Here is a 26,725-nt window from a genome sequence, read left to right on the forward strand (position 1 = left end):
AATTGATTTAATGGTTCAGAACTATCCAAATAAAAAATCATGTGATCTTTTTGTTTTCAGAAACTGATCAGCGGATTTCAAAATTTATATGGAGATTAAAGGACTATGATAGCCATAATAATCTTGATAACGAAGTTGGAGAACTTTGATTACCTGATTTCAAAGTTCAGTATAAAGCTATAGTAATCAAGGGGCACCTGGGTGGCTCAGTTAGTTAAATGTCTACCTTTGGCTTAGGTCCCAACATCCTGGAAAGGAGCCCTTGCTCAGCGAGGAGTCTGCTTCTCTCTCTCACTCTGCCCCTTTACCTTGCTTGTGTTCTCTCTCAAATAAATAAGATCTTTTAAAAAAGAACTACAGTAATCAAGATAGTGGTTATTGGTGTAAGGCTAAATGAAGAGAACAGAGTCCAGAAGTAATCCACGTTTATGTATTCAGTTAATTTTAAAGATTTTATTTATTTATTTTAGAGAGCGAGAGCATGCAAAAGCAGGGGGGAAGTGAGAGGGGAAGGGAGAAGGAGACGGAAAGAATCTCAAGAAGACTCAGTGCTAAGCACAGAGCCCCACAAGGGACTCAAGCTCACAACTCTGAGGTCATGACCTTAGAGGAAACCAAGATTTGGATGCTTAACTGACTGAACCACCCAGGTACCTCTAAAATCAGTTAGTTTTAAAAACAGGCACCAAATGAAATAAATGGAGACAGAGAATATTTTCAACAAATGGAGCTAAACCAAACGGCCTCATGGGGTTAGGAGGAAGGAAGATCCTTAATCCTTCCCTCACTCTGTACACATAATGAATTGGAGATGGATCATATATCTAAACATAAAAAGTGAAAACTACAATGCTTTCAGAAGAAAACATAGGAAAATATCTTCATTACTTTGGGTTTAACAAGTATATTTTAAACAAGACACAAAAAACATGTAACCGTAAAAAGAAAAAAAAATTGGATTTCAAACTATAGCCCTTCTGCAACCCAAAGTCACCATTAAGAAAATGCCCCATGAACAACACAGGGTTCAAGGGCACTGACACCCTGTGCAATTGAATATTCATTTATTACTTCTGACTTCCCAAAACTTAACTACTAACAGCCTGTTGGACTGGACAGCTTTACTGATAATATAAAGTCAGTTAACATATATTTTGTAGGTTATATGTATTACGTAACGTATTCTTACAGTGTTAAGAAAATCATAAAAGAAAATACATTTACAGTACTGAAAATATTCACATAAGTCAACGTATGCAGTTCAAACTCATGTTTTTCAAGGGTCATTGTATACAGGCAAGCCACAGACTAGAAGAAAAATGTTAGCAATACATTCATTTGGCAAAGGACTTACTTCTTATATAAAGGATTCCAACTCTTCTGTAATGAGTCAAGCAATCTAATGAAAAAAACAGCCAGAGACTTGAACAGATATTTCAGAAAAAAATAAAACCAAAACAAAAAGACTGTCAATAAGCACATGAAAAGGAGTTAAACATCATTAGTCATCACGCAAATTAAAATGAGATAGAACTGAGTTCTCATAATTGCATACAAATGTACATAAAATGGCATATACAGTAACTCTGGAAAACTTTGCAGCAGTTTCTTATAAAATTAAACATAAACCTAACTTGTGACCCAGCAATTCCAGTTATTTCAAAAGAGAAATGAAAATATGTTCAGAAAGAATACTCATAATAACTTTATTTATAATCACACCAAATCATAAATAAGTCAAAGGCCCATAAATCAGAGAATGGATAGATTGTGGGATGTTCATGAAATGGAACACTGAGTATATATACAATATTTACAGAAAGAAACAAACTAAGCAAAAAGAAACAAACCAAGTATATATGCAATAACATTGATGAATCTTATTTTGAGCAATGAAGCCAGATGTAAAAGTTAACATGTATAATTCTACTTATATGAAATTCAAGAACAGGTAAAACTACTCTATGATGGGGCACCTGGGTGGGTCAGTGGTTGAGTGTCTCCCTTTGGCTCATGGCATGATCCTGGGGTCCTGGGATGGATTCCCACATTGGGCTTCCTGCAGGGAGCTTTCCTTCTCCCTCGGCCTAGGTCTCTGCCTCTCTATCTCTGTCTCTCATGAATAAATAAAATCTTAAAAAAAAACAATGGCAATAGAAAATAGAAAAATAGTTGCCAGGAAGAAAGGGAGGAGTAAATTCATTGGAAAGTGGCATAAGGGAACTTTCTGAGGATGGAAATACAACAGCTTACCTTTTAAATAAATACATATTAAACAGGTATGCTTTAAAAGGCAACTGAGGAAACGTAAGGAATAATGATTGTCATCAGGTTAAAATATTTCATATATAAACAGATATTTTATCAGTTATATTGTTAAAAAAGCACATATTTTCATTTCCAAGTTATTAATGGCTGACCTATCATGAGTGATGAGATTTCTAGTTGAAGTGTGTTGGTCTTTACAGCTGGGACATTTTTATCAGGCCCCTTGTCAAGAGCTGTACTGATTTACAAAATCTTGGCAAACCAAAAACTTCTAGATTTTTGAAAACTGGAGTCAGTGAATGGCATAATAGCATTCCTGTACCATATGGAGGGTAAATGTAATAAAATTTCATCAAAAAAAATTTTGGCAGTGTTAGTTGTGATACACAGAGAAAAGCTTAAAATGCTTAAATAATGAAAAAAACCACTTTGAATTATGTAGGAAAATTTTTATTCAATAAATATAATTTCATAAACTTTAAAAAATTACTGAGAGCTATACAATAACTACATTTACTGACAATGCAAAGAAATTTTAAAGGATTTTATTAGACAGCCACAGTGTCTGAGGTCCTCGATTTTAAACTTTTAAACTAAGTGTTGCTACAGTATTTCCAACTACTTATTTCCCATAAAAATCTAACAATCACCATTACTACAAACATATCACTAGTTATGATCTATTTTTTGTATGAAAATCATTCAAATGTTCTCACATAAACAGCACTTTAATAATGTTCTATTTTTATGAAAATAGATGACTCATTTCAAGTTAGAAATTAAAGTGTCTCAGAAGCAGGACCAAAATTAATAAACCATGTTTTACATAACTCTTTGGTATGTTTTTTTAATGAATATCTGCTTATATCATACCCCAAACATGATCTTTACAGGAAAACACAAACATGGATGATTTTCCCTTTCCCCCTGCCCTCAATAATTTTTCAGAGTAGCATATTTAAAAATTTTTTCATATTAATTGTAAATTTTTTTTTCTTTTTTTTTTTTTAATTGTAAATTTTTTTTAGTGGCTTTGACTTCTGCCTATCAGATAGGAGTCTCAAGCTTCTCCCAAGCCCAATTTCACAATTCATAATCTTACAGCAGAAACAACCTGAGTAAAGGAGTTTCCTAATGTGATTTGCCTCGGTATTTAATTTCCTACTCGGGACAGTGCCAGAGTTTGGATTAGGTCTGGAAAGCCTCTGGATATCATGGAGATTGAGACCCAAGGAGGTGGGTAGTTAAGAGAAATTCAAATTGTAAATTCTCCCCTTCTTTCTTCTCAACTCCACGGCAAGCTTTGTAGCTGTCGTTCTCCTGGCCCATACTGTAATCCTCCTATCATGAGATTACTGCTTGCTAAAGCTGAGGCAGGGTGCTGAGTTATCTTTTAAAGCAGCTGATGAATGATTTTGAAAACCATCTTGGTGCTTGCTACTATCTTTAGGGCTATAGCCTTCAGACTAGGTAGGTAAACATAAGAAAGTGAGGCAAATAGATTTGAGACCATTAATTAGTAAAAACACATGAAGCATCTTACTCTGGTTTTGGCAGGTTTAAGAGTAAGTTAATTGCTGACGTCATACTTTCCAAAAAACTAAAGAAATATGCAAAAGGGAATTTTTTGGATTACTGGATATGTAATAAAGTCTTAAAAATATGAGCATTAGCACTAGAAAACTATTTAAAGCTCACAGACAAGTTACCCTCTTAAGTAAAATGAAAAAAGCTCTTTCCTTATAATTTTCCTTTAAAAAAGAGATTTTCAACAGAGTAGGATGAGCTGATCAGTGGATGTCACTTTTTTTTTTTTTTTTTTTTGGACATAAAGTTCTTAAATAACTTCAAAGAGTGAATGCAGACAATTATATCAATCACACCTTCAGCACCATATAGGCTAGTTGACCTCCATTGCTGCAGCTGGTCAGAGACTGCTTGATGGCTTTGTAGTCCTTCTCTAGTGCCAGTGGTGAGTTTGGTTTATGGTAAACACACACTGTAAGCTGTAAGGTAGATGTTAAGTCCTGTAAGCAGGACTACGACATGTTATTTTGTTATATAAATATTTTACAAGACATTCTCAGAAAAAATAAACTCTGAGTTAACTTCCACTAAACTACCCCAATTGAGTATTTTCTACAGTATTTCCTCTTCCAGAACATGAATTGGTAAGTGTGTACATTTTACATTGTAGTATACCTTTAATGTATTGCCAGAATCACAGTATATTCCTAAACTCAATTTTGGAATATTTCAGTTAAAAAAAAAGGCTATTAATGAAAATGAACACTTAAGCTGAAATTCATAACCTAATATCCTTGCATTATTGAAACACAGTAGCAAGAAAATAAAAACTAAAAAAAAATAGTTTACCAGCAAAGTCTTAATTCTTGACTTTACATTCTTTCCCTACCAGCCCAATTCTAGAAGTCTTATATTCATGAGATGGGAAAGGAGTGGAAAGATGCCAAATAAATCCACAGAAAGGAATTATATTCTTGAGAGAAAATTTTGGAAAAACTTATTTAGCCATTTCCATCTTAAACAATCTTCCAATCTTAAACAAATATGTACACAATCATATACTTAGAGCTGGATAAGTTCTTTAATAACCAATAATCATTCCCAATTTAAAATATTACTTTTTATCAAAACAAATGACAACACTGATTAGATGATAAACTCAAGATGGAAATTAAGTACTGAAGTACAATGAGCCAATCAGCAATATGTACCTGATTAATCATTCTTAGCAGTTTAATTTATTGCTGCCATTACCCGCTATGATTTAGCATTTTAAACTTTGTGTCATTTACATCCTGTAGTCACGCCTTAAAATATACCTTTTAATGGGACACTGGATAGGTTTCACTTTATTGTGGTAGTCTACTATAACTTAGATAAAATATACTAACCTAAAAATAATAGGATTCTTATCTAAAATCCTTTATTCTAAATTCTAGCTTACTGAAAGGCAAGAGCAAGTCTAAATTAGCTACAGAAAGAGGCTCTTATCTTTTTGATTTAATTACCCTAATATTCTGATTTTGTATAATTAAAAATATTTGCAATACTTAAATACTGTCCAAACTTTTTATTGATATAGTTGAACTTTACAACAGTGTCATAAAATACTATAAACAGAGCCTTCAGATAGAGGAAAAAAAAAACAAATTTAAATATATTAACCAGATTAAAGCATGCAAAAGATCCAATGATAAACACATTAAATAATAATATGCTAATGGTATGTAATTTACCCACAATAGGTTCTTTATATTCTGTCACAAAAATATTAGTAAACATCAATTTGAAATTTGGTGAATGGACTTGATTCCTGATTTATATATATAATACACCCTTTGTATGTATATGGTTAATTTTACTGGTTGTGTTACAGTATTTAGAGAAGGTTGGTACTGGTTTATATTTACTACCCACAATGCAGTAAATAATGATAGGAAATGCATTCTCCTAATTTGCTCTGTGAACTTAGAAAGCACTGAAGAATTAACAACATGGATCATGAGGGACCAAAATTCCTTTCTATTCACATTAACTTTTCGCATGAAAAGCTTCAAATATAACTCTAATAAAAAAATAGAGTTTTTTCAAGGCAAACTTTTTAGCATACTTTACAGAAGCAGATTTGAATAGAAGACTCGATAACCAAGCTAACACTAAAAAATACAATTAACTAGGAATTACCTCCCTTTTCTACCTTGATATTAAAATACAATGGCCTTAGGAAGAGGCTGAAATGCCATTAGGAGTCCCACATAAGCATGAGGGACAACCCAGAGATGGAAAACGTCTCTTTCACAAATCCTAACATGTTCGGATTTAAATTAAATGGGTTGAAAGGGGTTTATGTTAATGCTTTTTATTTGTTTGCCATTGTAACTCTGAGTGGGTATGAAATACTTCAGAAATTTCAGAAAGTAATTCTGCAGAACTAGTGTGGCCATTACAGGATGATCACACTGAATTTTAGGAAAGGAGTTGAAATGGTTCCCACAAAGTACTACTGCCCTTTTAACAAGAAGATGAGTCCATTGTGGAGAGAGTCAAGATGCTCCTGTCGTTGGTATAGAAAGGATCCGATGCACTCCAAGATCTAAAGTAACAATAAGAGAAAAGTTTGGCTCACCAGGACCTATGTTTTAAGTGAGACAAAAATTTACTCTAAAACTTAGGATCAAAATGCAATTTGAATATTAAAATAATCACTTACTGATTTTTTTTAAATGCTAAAGAGAAGTTCTTCATACTAGCCTTGAATGATCAGTCTATATAATATAAAAACTTGAAAAAATAATGCTCTAGTCAGTTTACAAAATATTAGCCAAAATTCAGGCATTCATTAGCATTGATACAATTTCTATAAATATTAAATGAGATGCTTTTAAGATCTTAACAATTCAATAAGAAATTAGTATGTTACTAAGAGTTATGCACAGTTTTACTGAAAAGCAACTAGGCTGTATTTTGACATCACAGAAGCAAAAAACATCCCACTTACCAAAAACTTTGGAATGAAATAAAACTATGTTCATATATTATACTATTTCTTTTCAGCTATAAATTCTGTTCTAAAGATTTTAGCATAATTAGCTTGACTGCAGTGAATTGTTTATTCAATAGGTATCAAAGACAGCTGTAGTTTAGTATGGTTTTCACTTAATTGAGAACAAATAAACCTCTAATGGTCTGGAAAAGTTAACTACTGTCTGAATAAGGCCTATAAGCAATTAATTATATACTGCTTTATTTGTAGCTCTATTAATTTAAGCTGAAATAACTCAAGACCAGAAATAGTCTTCCATGCTTAAAATAGCCTAACCCATTTCAAGGATAGTATCAGGATTACCAAGTTAAAGGTAGTTATTTCTTAGAAGATTAGAAGCACTAAACAATAAATACATTTTATATAACTTTTTCCAGGGTTCCCATTTTTTAAAGAGGTTAGAGGAAGAGACTAGCTTTTAAAATGGCTTTTAAATTCACTCTTATCAAATATCCAGTTTCCTTGAGATTCTGTATGTGGTTTAAGTTTAAATCAATTAAGCAAACAGTCATAATGAACTTTGGAACCTAGAAATTTTACAAAGTTGGTAAAGAGGAACATAAGTAAGCTACAACCATGCTGGTATAGTTCACAGATTCTCTAATTTCATTAGTTTCTAATTTAGTTGTTTCTAGAAAAATTAGTTTAAGGAAGGGCTTGTTTACTACCGTCTCTCTCTAGTACCTAGAACTGCATCTGATACACTGCAGTCAGTATGTGTAAAATGAATGAATGAGATGAGACTATAAACATTTCTTAAAAGTATTTATCCAAGATAAAGTATGCTTAGACACATATGACAAAACATAACTGCCAACACCCTAATTACTGGGAGTCCAGTTTCATTCCCAAACTGCCAATATTTTATATTAGTTTTTCCTCTTTTCCCACCATTGCTTACATAGAAGAATTTTATTAGGTAAGGTTTCCTTTGTTTTTGATCTTTTCAAAGCACACATGTGCATTCACATGTTAAATATCATATTTGACAGAACATTAAATACTGGAACTACATATTATTTATTAATTCCTTTCTATTTAGAAAATAGGTTTGATTAGGATGAAGTAACTGTTGGTAAAATGCATAAAGAAAATCATTTATTGCTGAAGTATAGCCCTTTAGTGTACAACACGGCATATCCTTTACACAGCACCATGATGCTACATTTGAAACCAAGTTTGCAATATGGCATATTCCTTTAAAAACATCAATTAATAAAATGTAAGATTTTTTGTGCCTGGATAGTAAAAGTTAAATCAGCAGAATAATGTGCATATGAAAGCACTAGTTGTACTTCTCAAGTGATGCTCATTACCTCTTATGTTTAATAGGTTAAGAGAACAAATATCCAAGGCTTCTACATCCCGTAAGAGAAATATTAGCCTTGTTTCACCTTTTAAGTTAGACATAAAATAGAAATATAGAATAGACGCTGTTCCAAAATCAAAACAGAAATGCCAAACATATTTCACTAATACAATTATATGGAAAAAACAAAAACCAAACTCCACGTATCAAAATTACTTTCAAAGTTTAAATATTATGTTAATGGATCTATGATAATTTTCATACAGCCCTTTTGAAAGCACCAAGTGATTTTTCATATTGTATGATTTTTATCCACTAGAAAAAAACTGAACAGATCTCAAAAGCCTTTTTATATTACTCATTTAAAGAAAAAAGGAGAATAATGTTCTTGGTTACAAGAACATAACCTGAGATGCTGGATAAAATTGGTAAGATATTTATAGTCTGTCAAGTAAGATATTACTATTAAACATTTTACTAGGAAAATAAAAAAATAAAGTCTTACAAATGAAAATACTATGATACAATTTTAAGTGAAAAAAAATACAGATGATAACAGCCACCTTCAAGGGAACATGCTGAAATAAATTCCACATTTCCAAGGGCAAGTTCAAGGGTATAAAGCAGTATAAAAGTGGCTATGTAAAGAAAAATGGGGTCATATCACCTGAATAACTGATATCAAAAAAATAAGAATATATTTAAGTAAATATTTTTGGCTTATTTAAAATTAATTATAGTTTTTTAATAGTTAGTGAATATGTATACTGTCATTAAAGAGAACTTCCTGTTGAAGTAGAAATTTAAAAAATTCTGTGGAAGTTCTATAGTAGTCGCAGTCTAACTTTCACCTTAGTTCTGTACAGTAAAGCTGTCTTAATAAATAAAATACTATAAAGTAGGTCCTTCTGGAACTTTTTTTGGAAAATTTGGTGGCCTGAGTACACGAAAGAGCTGCTTTCTTCTAATGTATTTTATAATACAATTGTGTAAGTCATAATACATAAGTCCCAATAAATTTAACTGCTCATAGTAATTCTTTCTATGTAGAATAAAATTACTACAAAATGATACCACAGCATTATGGAAATATTTCTGATCACATATTCAATAAATGGAGACTGAAACCACAGACATTACATTTAAGAATGCTATTTATAAATGCGACTGTACAATAAAGACATGGCCATAACTAAAGGCAAGGTGGAAACTAATAAGTTTGTTAGTAAATGTTACCTGAATTCTATGACACATGAATGAGAATTACTCATCATTTTTAAAATAAAAAGCTAAGCAACTATTAAAAATTATTTTATCAGCAGATAATAGTGTCTCTTCCAGGCTCTGTTCCCTGCCCCTGGGGTACTTTCTAAACTTTTCCGTGCATTGGCACATGTAGAAAGTGACTATTCATGTGGTACATGGTAAACAATGGAGATCACCATCTATCTATCCTGCCCATCTATAACTCTTCATGCACACCAGTGTATTGCTGCTTTCACTTTATGATATGATAAAATTCACATTAAGCTATTTCTACCTCTTAATGTTCCCTGAATAATAATATGTCTTTTGGGGAAATACATGAAGAGATGAACGCATTTTACTTTTAAATAAATTTAAGTGGCACTTACCAAAACACGGTATTTTTGTTATGACCCACAAGAAAAAGCACTGATAAATCTAACTCAAGAAACAGATCTGGGAGGGGACAGAAATGCTAAGATTCTTCTAAACCATAATTTAAGATGCCTGTTCTAACTTATACACTTTTTATTAAACCATGAAAACAAGTAAAAAAAAAAAATAACTCATTTTAAAAACCTCATTACAGAGATAAAATAGTTTAGGAGAGAAGTACAGCCTTTTGTGTTTATAAATATCTCAAAGTCTCAAATGACTGACCCGAAAGTAGACATGAAAAGTAAGAAAGCAAAATCCTTTGACTTTGCTATTATGTGTAGACTATTCTGCAAATTCAAAAAGCAAACAAAAATACAGAAAATAAAACAGTAATATAAAGTATAGTAAAAAAAAAAATAAAGTATAAAAACCAAGTAAGTACCATATACACACTCCTATCACATTTTAGAAAGATTGTAAAGCAAATTTTTTTGTTCATTAGATGAAGTCTCTTCAAAGATGCTTCTCTTCCTTTATTAAAGAGCCACCCCAAAGCCACAAAGTGAAATCTACCATCAAAGAGTGCTAATAAATAGCACACCTCCTGCTTTAGTTGGTCAAATCAGCTGCTGATTTATTAGGTATCTAGAGATGCAGGTTCATTCTGTTCCAGTTTATAGGACACTCATTTGCAGCAAAGGCTACTTAGAGAAATTTCACACCTGCTGACATGAGTTGGACTACATCTTCCTACTACTCGTTCCAGCATTCTTCCAACAGATGCGCACGCTGTTTCTCCTTCTGAGAAACAGCACATGGAGTCCAAGCACTTGATACTTGAATTTGTTTCAGTAAGCTGGAGGAGATGAAGCAGAAAAAAATTAGTTATTTATAGATCTGGATTTCCAAAAAGCATTAAAAAAAAACCCTACAATAACCACTTTAAAACCAAAAGTAATGTATATAAATATATATTCTCTATAATATGGAAATGTATGGAAGGCTTTAAGACTAATATACAAAAAAATTTAAAAGGCACTGTGTCCTAAATTAGAAGTTGAATAATTATATAAAAATAAGTAGCTGGATATTATTAAAATCTGTAAGATTTTGGATTTTAATATCTTAACAATTTATTACAGCCAAAATGATTTACATCAACCACTCAAATTGAATGAATTCTTCTTTTGAGTTTTTGCTTAGGTGAAATGCTCCTGCAATTTCAATTAAAAATGTTTAACAACTAAGAAATGCAGAGTGTGAACCATTCTGAAGACTGGGAAATAATAACCAGGCAGGACCTATCCCCAATCTTCAACAACAGTAGCAGCAGCAAATTCTTTATATAGTGTTTACTATGTGCCAGGTTCTAAGCATTCTACATATATTCACTGAAATTATCCTTGAAAAATTATTTTATAATCATCCTTGAAAAATAACCCTGGAGAAAAAAGCATCATTTACCTTAAATTTGCTAAGCAACTAATAAGTGCCAATCATGCCCATGATCAGCTTATTTTGCTTTTTAAAAATTTATTAACTTACTGTATTAAAATCTACTAAACAAATGACTTACTATTTTTAATAATTTCTGAAGATATACAAGATTTATACTGATTCAGGAACAGATAACCCAGCAAAATAAAGCCATTACTACCAATAATTTTAATCCTGTTAAGATGAGGGAAAGAAATGGTATGATCACATAGCCCAATGAATCCCAACCCTGGTTTTGACTCAGTCAAGTGTACGCCTTAATTTCTTAGGGATATCATTTTAAACAAGCTTATATTCATTCACTTTCCTTTACATATACTGTGTAACAAATCTTTGGAAAGCATAAAGGAAGAACAAAAATAGATTCATTTGAGTGTTGCAATTCACAAAGGTTGGGAATCACCAAGTGCTGAGTAGTAGGCATGGCAACAGGGGACATTTGTGGAGATGCTCACAATGGACAGAAGACAGATATGATGGAACATAAATAATCTGGCGCTCTGAATATAACAGGTGAGGTTCTGCAAAATCCCTGCTCAGAGTACAACTTGCCAAATACCAAGCAGTGAGAGACAACATGGTTCCTGTCTGGCAATTACCTAACTGCATCAATGTTCTAGGGTCTGCTAAGCACTGAGAAATAGCCAAATTTTAGTTGTTCTTTCAATACAATACTCTTGGTTTAGGACTGTTTATGGTACTGCTACTTACACTGTGTTTTAAGAGATCTTTACAGATGTCTCATGATAAAAAGTTCTGCGGCTGATTAAGTAAGTTTGGGAAACACGAATTCAATGATGGTCTACACAGACTTTCTGGGTAAAGGATTCTAAGTCAGGATGCATGGTCAGTCTTCAGAGAAAGAGAGACAGTGCAATTCTCAAACTTTTTTTTTTTCCTTTGGTAAAATCTTTTCCTCCTACCCCCACTACCCTTGGGGATCAATCAGCCCTAGGAAGAACATTGATATTCAGAGGAATAGTTTAGGAAATGCTGGTTTAAGTAAAAGGATTTTATCAGTCTCCCAGTCTCCTCCTTGAGTCCTTGGGCTCCAATTTCCCCCATCTCAAAATCACCCTCAATAGGTAGCAAGACTCGAAAGCTACCACATGCTCAAAGGTAAAGTACAATACTGCAAGGAGGTTTTAAGGCCCTTTATAACTTGACCTTGGGCTACCTTTCTTGCTCAACTTCCCAATGCTCTTGTAAAGTCTTCACACAGCCAACCAGTACAATGTTCCTTGCTTTTGGGTGGTATGTTAGGGCCTGTCAGCAACTGGGATCAGAATGCTGATCCCTATACCTAGTTCAGTTTAAATACCATCATCTCCATGAAATTTCCTTCACCTCTACAAGCATCAGTAATCTCTCTCTGGATTCTTCTATTCCACTGCTTGTTTGAGTAACTAACATGGTACAAGCAATTAAATTCAACTTGTATTTATTGAGCAAGGCACTGTGCTGGTTCCTAGAGGGGACAGCAATCTAATGAGTTAATAATTGTAAAGAAAGGGTGGGAGATAAATCAGGAACAAATAATGGCAGTTACATTAATGGAGGAATGCTTACTATGTATGTGCCAGTTCCTATGTAAGATGCTTCTTGTGGATTATTCTCATTTAAAACTTATAACAAACTTTTTGGGAAAGAACCATATTCAGAAACATTTTACAGATGAGGAGACAGAGAAGTTAAGAATTTGTTCAAGATCACCCTGCTGATCTGCTTGAGTCTTGGTTTAATTCCAGAGCTCAAACTTCTTTATCATGCCATTATACTTCCTGCTTATAATTATGGTAATGAGGCTGACTACAAATATTAAAAAACAGGAGGGAAGGCTCAAATCCAGATGTTGTTGTTGGTACTGGGGAGGGCATGAAAGAGTTGATGAAAAAGATAGCATCTGAAACACATTTTAAAGACTGGGTGGGATTTCAGTAGCTGGAGATGGGAGAGAAAGAGCACTCTAGGCTAAGCGAAGAGAATGAGTAATTATGTGTGGGTAGAAAAGTATGATGTGTATTCAGCACATGTTTAGCCTAAGTGTAAGGAAGTAGTTGTTACACCTGCCCCCCTTCCAAAAAAGACAAGTGTGATCCATGGATCAGTGTTGGTCTGAAAACATTTGTTACTGGCCTGTGGGTAGGTTAAGTGTTTCTGGTCTGTATGAATAAGAGGTTAGAAAATTTTATAGTAATTTGACAGAATACTTTTATAACTGTTGAATCTCATAATTTTAAAGTCTGGGATCATTTTATATACCTTTTAAATTTCAATTCCTAGTACATAGTTTGATCCTTAAACAAGATGGCTTTGGACTGCACAGGTCCACTTACACATACATTTTTCTTAATAAATACATATACAGTACTATAAATATATTCTCTCTTCCATTTGATTTTTTCCTGTGGTTTACTTTATTGTGAAAATACAGTAATAATATCTATAACATACAAATTATGTGTTAATTGGCACTTTATGTTATCGATAAGGGTCTCAGTCAACAGTAGGCTATTGGTGATGTTTTTGAGGAGTCAAAACTTATACCTGGATTTTTTACTGCATGAAGGGCCAGCATCCCTAACCCACACATTGTTCAAAGGTTACTGTAACTCATTTATTGTATTTTACCAAAGTATTGGTCCATGATGGTCTGGAAATTAAAAACAACAAACTGGTCTAGAGAACACTAAACTAGACCAGAGCCTATAGAGAGCAAGGAGTTTGCCCCGTACTTCTTAATTTAACAACTTGTGCTTTGCTTATATAGCTGGTGCTCAACTTTCAAGGATTCATTAAAGATGACATCTGTTAAGTCAGCAGCATTTGAGTGACCCCATATGCACAGCATACTGCTTAGGTCTGGATCTGACTTTAGGTAATTATGTTGCTTTGCATTCATTACCTTTCACTTTAAAATCTAAGGACAGGTATTTACACATGGACAACCCCAGAGAGAGTAAACATCTCAAGATATCAAAAATATTATAAATAAATGACTTCTTTATATCACCTTTTGAACTAGGCAAAAATATATTTCCTTTTTTTCTCTAAAAAAAAAAAAAATACCCAGCTGCTTTAAAAATGCTGAATGCTGGTTAACTGTGTTTCTGTAAAGCTGCTGTATATATAAAAAACTACACCATTCTCTAACAAACGTCCAAGCTCTACCACTTTCTCATATACATATCTTTGATCACATTCAGGAACTAGGAGCTCAGCCAAAATACATGTAGCCACAGCTGCCAATAAGTGGGAGTAGGAAAAGGGTGGAGCATTTAAATCTCATTTCATTCAAAGTAAGGAGAATCTCCTTTTGTGTGTGTGTGTGTGTATGTGTTTTGGACTGCTTATAAATACCAGACAAGAAAAAAAAAAAAAAAAAAAGCAAAGTAATGGGAGTGAGACCCCACGTGGTGGCACTTAAATTTACCAGAAATTTTGATTTATTGGTAAGACTCTTTCACTACCATACTTGCTTCCCAGGAACAACCACATATCTTAGAGCTAAAAGGACTGTCAAGCAAAACTATGGAGATTCAACATGACTATGTATGGCTAATAAAAATTTTCATCTTTATAGAACTTACCTTTTGAAATAAATTGACTCACTGCTCTTATTTTCACTATTTTCATATCAATGATAGAAAACATTTAGAAGTTTCTCCTAGTCTTCTACCTTCTTCGAATCTTCTAAATGTTAGAAAATTGTCATAGTCTAAATTATTTAGTCATTCCTATGACATCTTACCTATCAAATCAAATCTTTTTAAGTCTAGATAAGAATTATCAAACTATTAATTATATTTGTTCTTTTGTCTTTATTTTTTACAAGATTTTATTTATTTATTCATGACAGACACAGAGAGAGAGAGGGAGGCAGAGACATAGGCAGAGGGAGAAGCAGGCCCCTCGCAGGGAGCCTGATGTGGGACTTAATCCCTGGACTCTGGGATCATCACACCCTGAACCAAAGGCAGCTGAGCCACCCAGATGTCCCTGTTCTTTTGTCTTTAAAACAGTTTTATAATAAATATACAATCAAAGTGAGAATCTTGTAGTCTTAAAGGAGATATTTGGAAACTGTAATTATGAAAAAAAAAAGTTGTGTTCCAGGAAGTGTTTTTCTTTTTAATGTAAATTCAAAAGTCATCAAATAGTATTGATTTCCAAATCTGGTTAAGAATAATAAACTCCTTAAAACAAGTAATGGCTTCAACTTCTTATTCAGAATTGCCAGAAGCAGCTGTTCAGCCATGGCTTTTAGAAGACTGCTGTCTCTCACTCAAGGCCCATTTCTTCAAAACATGCCTCAAAAGCTCACATTCGTTCACTCTTCTACATTATCTTTCCCTCAAGTAAAATAAACAACTTTGGAAGATAGTTATAAATATCTCCATATTGTCTTTTAGGGATCTCCAGAGAGGAGATTTCTGTACATGTTGCCTAAATTTAACTATGAAAATAAACATACAATAGCATTTATCAGGTATGTTATTTTAATAATTTGGTTGATTCTAGTTTCAGAAAGACTGAGGTCCCTTTATTTTAATGATGTGGTTACATAAATAATATCTAACTAGGAATTTGAAGTTTAGGTGAACAAGAGTATCAGTATCTATAAAAAATGATAAAATCATTCATTTTAATGGAGGGGGTAAATCAGAATAGCACTAATTAAAGCATGGTACAGCTGATGTTAAGAATTCAGTTTTCTAAGTATCAACCATTCACAGAATGTCAGAGGATAATTATTTTTATAGAAATAATGTCAACACTAATATTTTTCTTCATTTCAACTTCCAGATGAAAAAGCTGCTCAAATAAGCACAGTTTTTAAAATAACATTAGTTTTGTAAAGTGTTGTATTTATCAGGTATGCATGTAGGTCTTGCTTCTCATGGCAGCCTTATTATTATTATTATTTTAAAAAAATATCCAATTCTATTTGCTTACAAAATTTTACTTAGAAAAGCACAGCTTTTAGCTGCAAACAACTGAATAGAGACCATTATGGTTTTCTGTTCCTTTCATAGTTCACTGCTTTGTTAAATGAGACAGGAGCTCTAAGTATCTTTGTCACACAAGAGGAAGGTGACTTGTTGTATTTGGTTGAAAGTATCTAAAATGTTTCCTTTTGTTGTTGTTCTAAGTAGTGGCAGCTTTCAGGTCTGGGGCTTAGTATCCAGATCCACAATGAGAAAGGTCAACAGCCCTAACATCCTATTGCTATTCCTATAGTTGCTAGGTACAGCTGAATAGAGAGCATCCAGAGCAGGCCAGGAATCTAGGGACACATAAATGACAAAACAATGGAGGCCAAAGAGGCAGGTCACAGTGGAGGGAGATGACTAGAAGGCTCTAGCTATGACAACACTAGGGCTCAGCATCATTGTCTGCCTGATTTGGCAAGGCTGGCCACATTTCAATTACAGAAAAACCAAAATAGAAAAGGGGTATTATATACCACTTATTTTTTTGAAATGATTTTTATTTCAAAATATATGCCAACAGCAGAAATATATACGAAAAATATTCAAGATATACTTCACTCAACCAATGAAAATTCAGTGATAAGCAAAAAAACCTGTAGGTCAGAGCAATTTTACTAAAGTCATATTCATGGTTTCACGGTTCTTCTAGCTTCTTGTTTATAGGAAGAAAGACCAACTATCACAGGATGATGAGAAAATTCACTCATCACCCCTTTTACAGGCCCCTGTTATTAGGAGCATTCTAAGAACCTAATTCTCAACTGCATTATACATTTTAATGGACATTTTAAAGCAAAGTGGTACCAGATCCATGTCTTATGAAATATCCACTTGAAATTGAACCTTTGGGAACCTTTGGGGACATAATTTTATAGCTTTAGTCTTATCAGGTCCCAAATGGATTATCTGCTTTGTGGATTATCCAGGGCATAACATAAATCCAGACCAGCTTCCCCTCTTTACCCAGTGAGCTCTTCAGCTGAGTCTTCTTCCCAGCCCAGTCAGGGTATATTTTTAAAACAAATATTTTTTCTATATTTATCAAAGCAAAATACAAGATTAATATACAGTAAAAATAATCATACGGAGCACCTCAAAAAAAAAAAAAAAGTCCAGAATTGTTTTGAATTTCTTTTCAGTTAATAATAAGAGTTGATCTTCAACAGTTTTCATTTAGGGCAGTTCACTAAAGGAATCTAATTTAAAAATATGTCTTCCAGAATAATTCAGGTTTTTCAAATTACTGTACATGTTCTATGGTCTGATTCAATGGTAGAGTTAATATTTATAATTTTCAAGTAGATTTGTTTGAAAGTTTCACCATTTATGAGGTTTTATCTCAAATGAGACAATAGCACCTTACTGACCAGTAATTATAATATACAGGTAATCGAAGTAAAAATGTAATTATTAGTAGTAAGAATTTTTATCCTCCATAATTACTATCAAAATATTTTGCAATTCCCAAGAAGTGGTTGTTAGGGTTTACTCAAGAGGTGAGTGAATCAAGTCCTTATCAATTCATACTTTTTTTGTTGTGAAGATATAACTATAAAAGTTTATGAAAACTAAGAAGTGAGAGTCTGATGAGTATCAGTCAACAGAAAATTATTCAGTACCCAGTACTCATTCATTCTATCATTCAACTCAAGAGCTAGACTCAGATAAGTAATTTGGTGTCTAACCCATTTAAATGTATAAAATGTATACAAATACCATTTTAAATGGGAAAACTGATTTCAGAAATAACAGAAATAGCATGACATATTTTCAAAAGAAGTGAAAAGTAATAACTTCTTGAATATAAACAGTAGGTTGTGAGAATACTTTACTAGGTTAGAATTTGAGGTGAAGTATGATTTAACTCCAAAGGATGGACATATAAAAAATGTAAAGATAACAAAAAAGGAAGACAAGTAAACAAAAACAGTAAACATATGAGAAACAATGAAGGATTAGTAAAGTGAAAACTGAAAGTCAGGCCAGTTCTCCCATAGCATGCCCCAACCATGAGAACTTAGCGGATATGTCCCCAGGAAGGTCCAGCGCAGTACTACCTAGTGCACGCAAGAACTGTCCTGCTGGCTGCAAGCCTCAGCTAGCAGGTGCCTACTGTCCTCCCCTCTGTGCTTGCTTTCAGCAAATTCATATGCTGAGCTGACTGAACCCTTATCTTCTTCCATCTGGAAGGACAGAAAAGCAGTAAGTCTCATATTACAGAACATTACTCTCACTGTAAAATAGGTTTAGAATCAAAACAGCAAGTTGGGGTCCACAATCTGCGAGGCACAAATGAATGTTCACACAACACAACATTCATTTACTGTCACAGAAGAGAGCTAACAGCAACTTCTTAAGGGGAATACAACAAAGCACACAAATTAAGCCATGATTTTCCAGTGCACAAAGTTAAATTAAACCAGATTTCCATCAATAAAATTCAATTTTTTTCTATTAAATTCCTTGCCATCAAGATTTAGGGTTCTTATTGCAAAGGTATGTAACTCCCCTTTTCACAACTCTTATGCTCCCTTCTCAAAAGACTTCTCTAAGTGATCTTCAACATAATAGAAGGGTCACTTACATGGCCTTTCAAATGCTAGATATGTGGGTAAGGTTGGGGCTTGACTTGTTTAACAAAATTAATTTAATCCTTAATTTGAAATATATCTTTTAAGTAGTGCTAATTTACACAAATTTTTATTCTTTACTTTTTCTAAGTAGTATGTGCCCATAGACATGCTAATTTGAACCTTTTTAAATGGTAAGAAAATGTCCTCAATGAATAAAAAAACAAATTTTTCCTCATTTCTATGTTTTCTCAGTCTTAGGACTGACCAACAATTATTTCTATCAAAAAAAGATACTAAGGTGAATGTCTTACATGTATAAAAAATAAAGTAGTAAAAGTCCTTGGTTTCAAGAGTGCAATAAGCTTATGTAAAGATAGCTTATTTTTACTACAGCTGTGCCTATAATACAGGAGATGGAAAGTACTTAAAATGAGTTTTCTTTCATTAAAAAAGTTAAGTTTTCTATGAATGGTTCTTAAGAAGTACTAACCTGATTAAAGATTTGAAAAACTCTTAAAGATATTTTATATCTGCAGTTTTCCTCTTTGTCCCAACAGTAAAGCTACAATGGATCACACCCCAAGAATACTGTTCAATGCAACTCAAAAACAAGATGTATTCAAAATTCACAGGATACATCAGCAGATAGCAGATAGATGTATGTGAGCACTTGTTCTTCATGCATCTATGAGCAAATGCCCACCCAGAGGTCACTCACTGCTCATTTAAACAACTGGTATTTCTCCCTGGCCTTTGGTTGAACACAGTATTTTTTCTTTTTGTTCTCTGATGCTGACAATAAGTAAATAGACCACAGTATGTAAAACAATCACCTGATAGGTGAAAAACCTGGAGGCTCAGACAGGTGAACTGATTTGGTTAGGACACACAAGCTGAAGTACCAAGGGCATTACTAACAGCCAGGTCTGCTGTCTCCCCAATAGGGCTCTTCTTTTGCCTTACTACCTGATTGGAGAGCGGCTTGCAGCAAAGGCTACCTGACTAGTATAGTCTGCTCTCATTGTGTTTTGTTCACAAATGAATGTTAAGCTTATCACACTGTTTCAGAAACTGGGATCTCTCTGATTTATGATATCCTTACCTCATTTTTTTTTTTTTTTAGTTTATCATTGCTCAAAACAAAAACCACATGGCTTGATTTAAGTCAACATCATATGTGAACATATATTTCATAAATCAGCAAGATTATTCACAATGCAAAAGTTATCTTCACTTGACCAAAGAGTTTGCAAGAGTGTTCTTTTAAATAACAAGGTCTCTTATTGTTTTAGAGTTAAATAATTGGATGTTCAAAGGCACATATGGATAAAATGTGTTATACATATTTGACTCAACCAAAGGTGAAGGCAAATCTTCAAGTTTGGTTTGATTTTAGTTCTTATATTAAACATAAATTTTAGTTGACTACCACTTAAACACTCATTTTTATATTCATGTACCATTATTATACCTTTGTAATTCAAAATAGAATATTTCAAAAATCTGGAAGATGATAATAAAATCGAAAAGTTTGATAAAACTTGAGAGCAGCTCAAAATTGGGAACTCATAGGATTACATAAGACATTATTTAAGCAAATCAAAGCCATTTGCTTGATCAAATGAACACAGATAGATTAGAAACCTCTTTGAGAATAAATAATAAATAAAAAATATAATTAAGAATACACAAGATACTGACAGGGTGAGAAGCTGAAGAGTGCCAAAAAATTTTTTTTAGTTATATTAACTTTTCCTTTTCAAATTAGACTATAGTTAAAGTTAATAAATAGTTCTGGTATCTTAATATCAAATGTTTCAGGATTTAAGCTTTCATGCTCTTTCATCAAAAGACATGTCTATACTATTGATTATTTTTGTGGAAACTGACAGAATGGATCTGTCTGTGGAGATGAAGATATATATTTAAGAGATACAGTATAGATTGTGCAATTTATAGATGCACTAAACAGTAGCAAGGATATGAAATGCTTCAGCAGCCATTACAGTGTACAAAGACAAATACACACGTGTATTTATAGCACAGATTAAGGCAAGATAAAATATGGGCAACTCTCACTTCCAAGTAACTGAAACTTAAAACTTTAAACTTTATGATGAATTTCTGTAGCTTAAGTTACTCAACATGCAGGAGCATCCTTAATTATGAAAATAATGACAAGCAGAAGCATTAGAATTGTACTATAAAAGGTAGTTAAGGTGTAATATATATATATATAATAAGATACAGATCTCTGTCCTGTTATGCTAAATTTTCATCTGAATTTTCTTCTCAAAGAAGAAATGGATATATATTTTTAAGTTTTAATATACATATTAGTAAAGGTCAGATTAGAGACAGAGCTGTGCGAACAAAAATGCCCCACTCTTAATTCATGCCTCTGCCCATCTTTTGAATATTGTTTCATTGATCTTTAGCATGCAGAAGAGTTAACAAGGTTCTACTCCTCCTACTCTACCTAAGTTTGCTCAGCTGATTCCTTGCCCTCGACAATGGCTGCAGTGCGATGAACTCGTCACTTAAAGCAACTGTGTTGGAGTACATCTATAAGTGGACAGAAAAGGGATGGTACATACAACAAGTCAGTGAGCTGTATTCATCACTTCAGAGACAGACACAGGACAAACTTTGTAAAGACATCTGTTCCTCCAAGAATAGGAAATATCATACATGGTACACATACATGACTGACATTTGTAGGGCTGTTGGCTTTGTTATCAAAATAATTTATTTTTCACTCTTAATACCACATGGTTATTCTGGAGAAAGACAAAGTTCGAAATAAATGTTGACAACTCTTTTTTTGATGTTTTTTTCTTGCTACTTTTGGTTAACAATGAAGTATCTGAGAACTTTCTAACCACTTCTTCATCATTTGAAATCAGCAGTAATAGTATAAGTCTGAAATAATAAAGATTACTGCATGTAGCAAAGGAATAATGTCACACATAGGATGTGAATGACCATATACTGTTTCAGCAAAAAAGGAAAAAAACCCAAAAAACCCTTCTAGCAGGCTAGAAGAGCTCTGAGTGGAAGTAGAGATTTCCTCCTTGGATCAGACCACAATAGAACATGTGGGTCAATCATTTAAAAGTGTGTTTAGTGGGGCAAATGGGAGATTACATTAGCTTTCACACCCAGAAAAAGAATTAGTTTACCACACATTTCATTTTTAATCATGTTTAACATATGGTAAAATAGCCGAAATATAAATAAAGTACTTTTAACTTTTTCTTGTCTAAAGATCCACACATTAAGGTAATAAATATTTCCTATGTAATCCTTTAAAAAGCTATAGAAAAGGCAGCAAGGACTAATATCACTTTTTATTATCATTAAGAAATTTCTATAAACACACGTTTGCAAATGTTCTAATGTAGATTTTTAAAGATAAATGTAAATAAATCTGATTATTTACTTTTATAAAGAACTTTTAAAAATGATTTTGTTAATATATTTTGGTGAAATATAACTTTATATAGACCACGAGTGGGAGACAAATGTGTTATCCCTAAAGGTCTAAAAAAGTATAAGAGATAAAATATTAAGAATAATACTCTCTTACTGTAAATATTTATGTCTGAAAGTTAGAAAAAAGGCAAAACTCTGATATATATTGAGGCAATATATAGCAAAGTAGAAAAGTTAGTCCATACTGATATAAATATATGCATAGGCAGAGTAATCAACTATGCAAATTTCTCCAGCCTTTGGATATCAGTATCACAGAGTAAAATCCTCATTGTCCTTATAGTTATGATGTTTTTACTGAGGACTCACTACATACAGGCCCAGTGTTGGGTGCTTTATATTCATTATCTCAACAATCATGTAAGGTAGTAATTACTATTCTGATTTTACAGAACAGGAAACTGAGGCTGAAGGATGTGACCCTATTAGGGACATACATTTTACAAATGGTTAAAATAGTATTTGAATTAAGTTGTTCAGGCTTTAAGAGGCCTATGCTGCTTCAGTGGTATTAAAATGTATATTGGCTAGTACTGAGTTATGAAGACAAATAAATGTAAAGAAATGTTAACATGATCAACTGAAATTAAAGCTAAAACAATGTTTAGGAAGCCTAACTCAGATCATTAAATACTTAGGAAACAGTTTTCTATTTTTTTTTTTTTTTTTTTTTACAGTTTTCTATTTTAAATACACAGTTAAATTGTCAAAATTAAAAAAAAATTTGCTTGGTATGTAGCAAACATGCAGAATAAATCTCAACCTAATACAAGTCAAAAAAATCTCAACCATGTTCAAGTCAAATATACAAAATGGCACATTCAACTAAATAGTTACCATTTCTTGAGGACCTACTATGTTATTGAACATTATTTCATTTAATTCTGGTTACAAGAGTAATGAAATAAATATTTCTATTTTTACTTCACTACTCATGAGGAAACTGAGACTTAAAGTTACAGAGCTACCAAGTGGTAGAACTAGGTTTCGAACTAAGAATTATCAGGCTCTAATGCCTGTATTCTCACACTCTATGTAACATACTGTTAATATTTGCTGTAGTTGAGTATTTACTGATAAATGTTTAGTAAGAAAATACATTTTTACAAAAATCCATTCTGTAAAAATTATTTAGGGTTAAAGAACTTATTTCATACTCTTGTTGAAAACAGTGTAACCTGAAAAAGTGTAACTAGAATCCTAATGTTTCCAAAGACAATTATATATCTGACAGACGCTGGTGAAAACATATTTACTATTATTTGGATATAACTTGATAGTCTTATATTTAAAAATGTGGAGTTCCATTAAGACAATATAATTAAAATTTTTTTTAATTCATCAGTATTCAAAATTAATAGATATAACAGACAAAAATATCATATTTAACAATATTTGTTTCGCAAAATACTTGACAAAAGAATGGATAATTACCTATTCTGTGATATAAGCAAATTACAATGATAGCTATTCACTGTTACAGACTTTTCATTTAAAAAGGTATTGTATATAAAAAATGGTTACCTGAGCCTTCTCAGTATTTGTAGGATGGAGCTGTCGGTCAAATACTTTCTTCACAATATCAAGAAATAGACATGTAACAACCATGATTATTATGGCAAACCAAGCAGAACCACTTGATAGGAGCTGAATAAATACAAAGTACATATTCTGGGAGCCTAAAAATGGCCTGCAAAGAAAGAAAGGAGAACATAGTAGATATTCAGTAACTGTCAATTTTTCTTCTCCCTATCAGTAAGATCCACTGAAAGAAGCAAATTTATTATCAGATAAGGTTTCAAAATTATTCTGAGTAGAATTTGTTCATAATATAATCTATCACAATAAACAGTTAAATCAATGTAATTAAAATATAATATAGTCACTCACCATAGAATCCCTCCATAAAACAAAGAAAATATAAAATAGAATACAATAGATCCCCAGGTAACAAGATGGTTGATCCAGGTCCAAAAATGAGTTTCCAAAGCCATCTAAAAAAAATTTGTTTTAAATCCTTAATACAGAATAATAAATATTTGCCTAAGTTAAACCTCTCAGATAAAATTCAAGAACAAAATGTAGTATCTCCAAGTGCCTAAGGTTCTATGGCAAAGTCCCTCAGAAGGTATATATTAATGAAAGGGTCTTGTATGAAACTGAACAATTTAAAGCTTATAATGTTTTTCTTCTATGAGGAAGCAGCACTGAAATTTTCATGAGTACTTTATTCTCTACTCAATAGCCTAAAACAATCTGTGTTGTCTAGCATCATATAGAAAGAAGTAAAATTTCAGAGATGAGTATTGTGGGGTTAACCTTTATTTGACCATCAGCTAAGGCTTTCCAAAATAATGAACTTAAAGTGTTTTGTTTTGTTTTTTTACAAAAATTAAAATAGCAATCAGTGAAATTACTCATGACTAAAAAGGGAAAATTAAAAAGAGAAAGATACCTACCTATAGTTAAAGAAACAAAGAAAATTAACTATGCATTATACAGATGTAAAATGAGTTCATGTTTCTAACTTTTGCACCATACCTTTACTGTGACTGTAATAACCATGACTGTGAAAACCAAAGTGCCAAATGTCCAGTTTCCAAACATCTAAATAGAAAAAAAAACAAAACAAACCCATTACTGCATTATGTGTTAACATGATGCTAAATTAGATGTAAGACAAAAAGTACTAAAAATCGCTTGTATTATTTAAGCCAGTTACATTTGAAATCTGTGACATTAAAGTTAAAGCAGTATGAAAAAAAAAACCATCCTAAAGCATTATTATGTTCTTTATTATCATGTAAAAGGATCCTTTGGATAATATTATCAGATTGGAACCCAAAGACAGCTTTGAGACTGTGTGACACAGAATGTTTTTAGTTAGAATGATATAGTTGTTAGTGACTCCTTTGTTCCAGTCACACAATAAAAATAACTGTTTAATCACAATTATTTTCTGAAATCATTCCAACCAGAAGTTATGACAGATCACTTGACACTGTATTTCTGGGCACAGCATAGACAGAGTAAGAGAAAAGAAATTTACCTACAAAAACAATATCTGAAAGGAGAGATAATGGCCAATGGAATTATTCCTCAAAGGAGTCTATGTAAAAATGCAGTTAATGTCAAAGTATTCTGCTGGGATTTATAGCCAAAACTTAATAAGGTTTATTAAAAATGCTGAATCCCCAAAGAATGTCAGGATTTAATTTCCACAAATAAGAACAGAACCAGAAGTCTGTGTTAATTAAGAATTAAGTGTACAAAGTAGTCAGTTTTTGCTACACGTTTAAAAAATTATTTAAAAGGTTCTGCTTTGCGGGCACCTGGGTGGTTCAGTGGTTGAGTGTCTGCCGGCTTGAGTCCTGATCCCGGGGCCCTGGAACTGAGTCCCACGTTGGGCTCCCTGTGGGGAGTCTGCTTCTCCCTTTGCCTATGTCTCTGCCTCTCTCTGTGTTTCTCATGAATAAATAAATAAAATCTTAAAAAAGAAAAAGGCTCTGCTTTTTTTGAATTTTTATTACCAATGTCTAACAATTAGCATTTACTTGAAAAATTACTCAACCTCTCTATATCTGACTTTTTTCACTTGTAAAATGAGGGAAGAAGGTTTCTATAAGAATTAGGATATGCAAAAATGACAGGGTGCCTGGTATATCATAAGCATTCAAATAAATAATAGTTACTAACATCAAAAATAAAACATCAATGAATAATTTATAGGTATTTTGGGAACTGATTTTTCATGAGTGAGGGAATGGAAAAGTCGTATTAAACCCTTCATTTTCCTGCTTTTATTATCTCTAGAAATGACCTGGAAATATTAAAAATCAATTGGTCTCACTTCCTCTAACGTGCACTACACATCTCATTTTCTATCAACTGCCTGGAATATTACTAGTCCTTTAAATATTTTCCTCACGAGTAAATGAACATACAGGGGAATTCTATTATGAACTAGATAATCAAAGTTTTATTAATCGTATAAACTTTTATTCAAATAAATTTGTATTTACTTGTAGGGATTAAATTGCATATGTGTTCTTCAATGATCTGATCGGTAATTATAGTTAAATCATTTACACTGAAATAAGATACTGTATTCTCTAGGGAATACAGATACAAAACAGTATATTTCTAGTCTTAACAGAGAACTCTTACCATTTGATGGTCAAGTTTCAACAGCTGATGACATGTATAGCATGAAAAAAATTACTTAAGGACAGGATATAAGGGGAGAAATCATAGTTTCAAGAAAAAAATAGTGAATGGTATAAAAAGGTTTATTTTCTCTTTATCTCAAAATTACAACCTGAAATTTCATTTGCTCAGTCTACCTTGTATTGCTAATTAATCTGGCAAATGGTCCAGACCTAGAAGACTTGATGAA

At 32.6% G+C, this 26,725-nt stretch overlaps 1 protein-coding gene across 5 annotated transcripts in view; it reads right to left on the minus strand.

The window, feature by feature from the left end:
* Positions 1-5,350: 5,350 nt before the first annotated feature.
* The window catches only part of ATP11B (ATPase phospholipid transporting 11B (putative)), a 114,754-nt gene continuing 93,379 nt past the window's right edge, over positions 5,351-26,725 (minus strand). For 2 of the 5 annotated variants that reach the window (XM_026007226.2, XM_072752597.1), the window contains 5 exons: positions 24,871-24,936; positions 24,220-24,323; positions 23,854-24,019; positions 10,493-10,626; positions 5,351-6,388 (listed from right to left, as the gene is read on the minus strand). In XM_026007226.2, coding sequence (XP_025863011.2) covers positions 6,307-6,388; positions 10,493-10,626; positions 23,854-24,019; positions 24,220-24,323; positions 24,871-24,936 — 552 coding nt within the window. In that variant the 3' untranslated portion in view covers positions 5,351-6,306. Of the gene's footprint in view, positions 6,389-10,492; positions 10,627-18,318; positions 18,445-21,313; positions 21,400-23,853; positions 24,020-24,219; positions 24,324-24,870; positions 24,937-26,725 lie in introns of all 5 variants that reach the window. The other 3 variants (XR_003236289.2, XR_003236290.2, XM_026007227.2) reach the window with 3 other exon arrangements.

This window comes from Vulpes vulpes, chromosome 3, assembly GCF_048418805.1.
Source record: "Vulpes vulpes isolate BD-2025 chromosome 3, VulVul3, whole genome shotgun sequence".
NCBI classification, from domain to species: Eukaryota; Metazoa; Chordata; class Mammalia; order Carnivora; family Canidae; genus Vulpes; species Vulpes vulpes.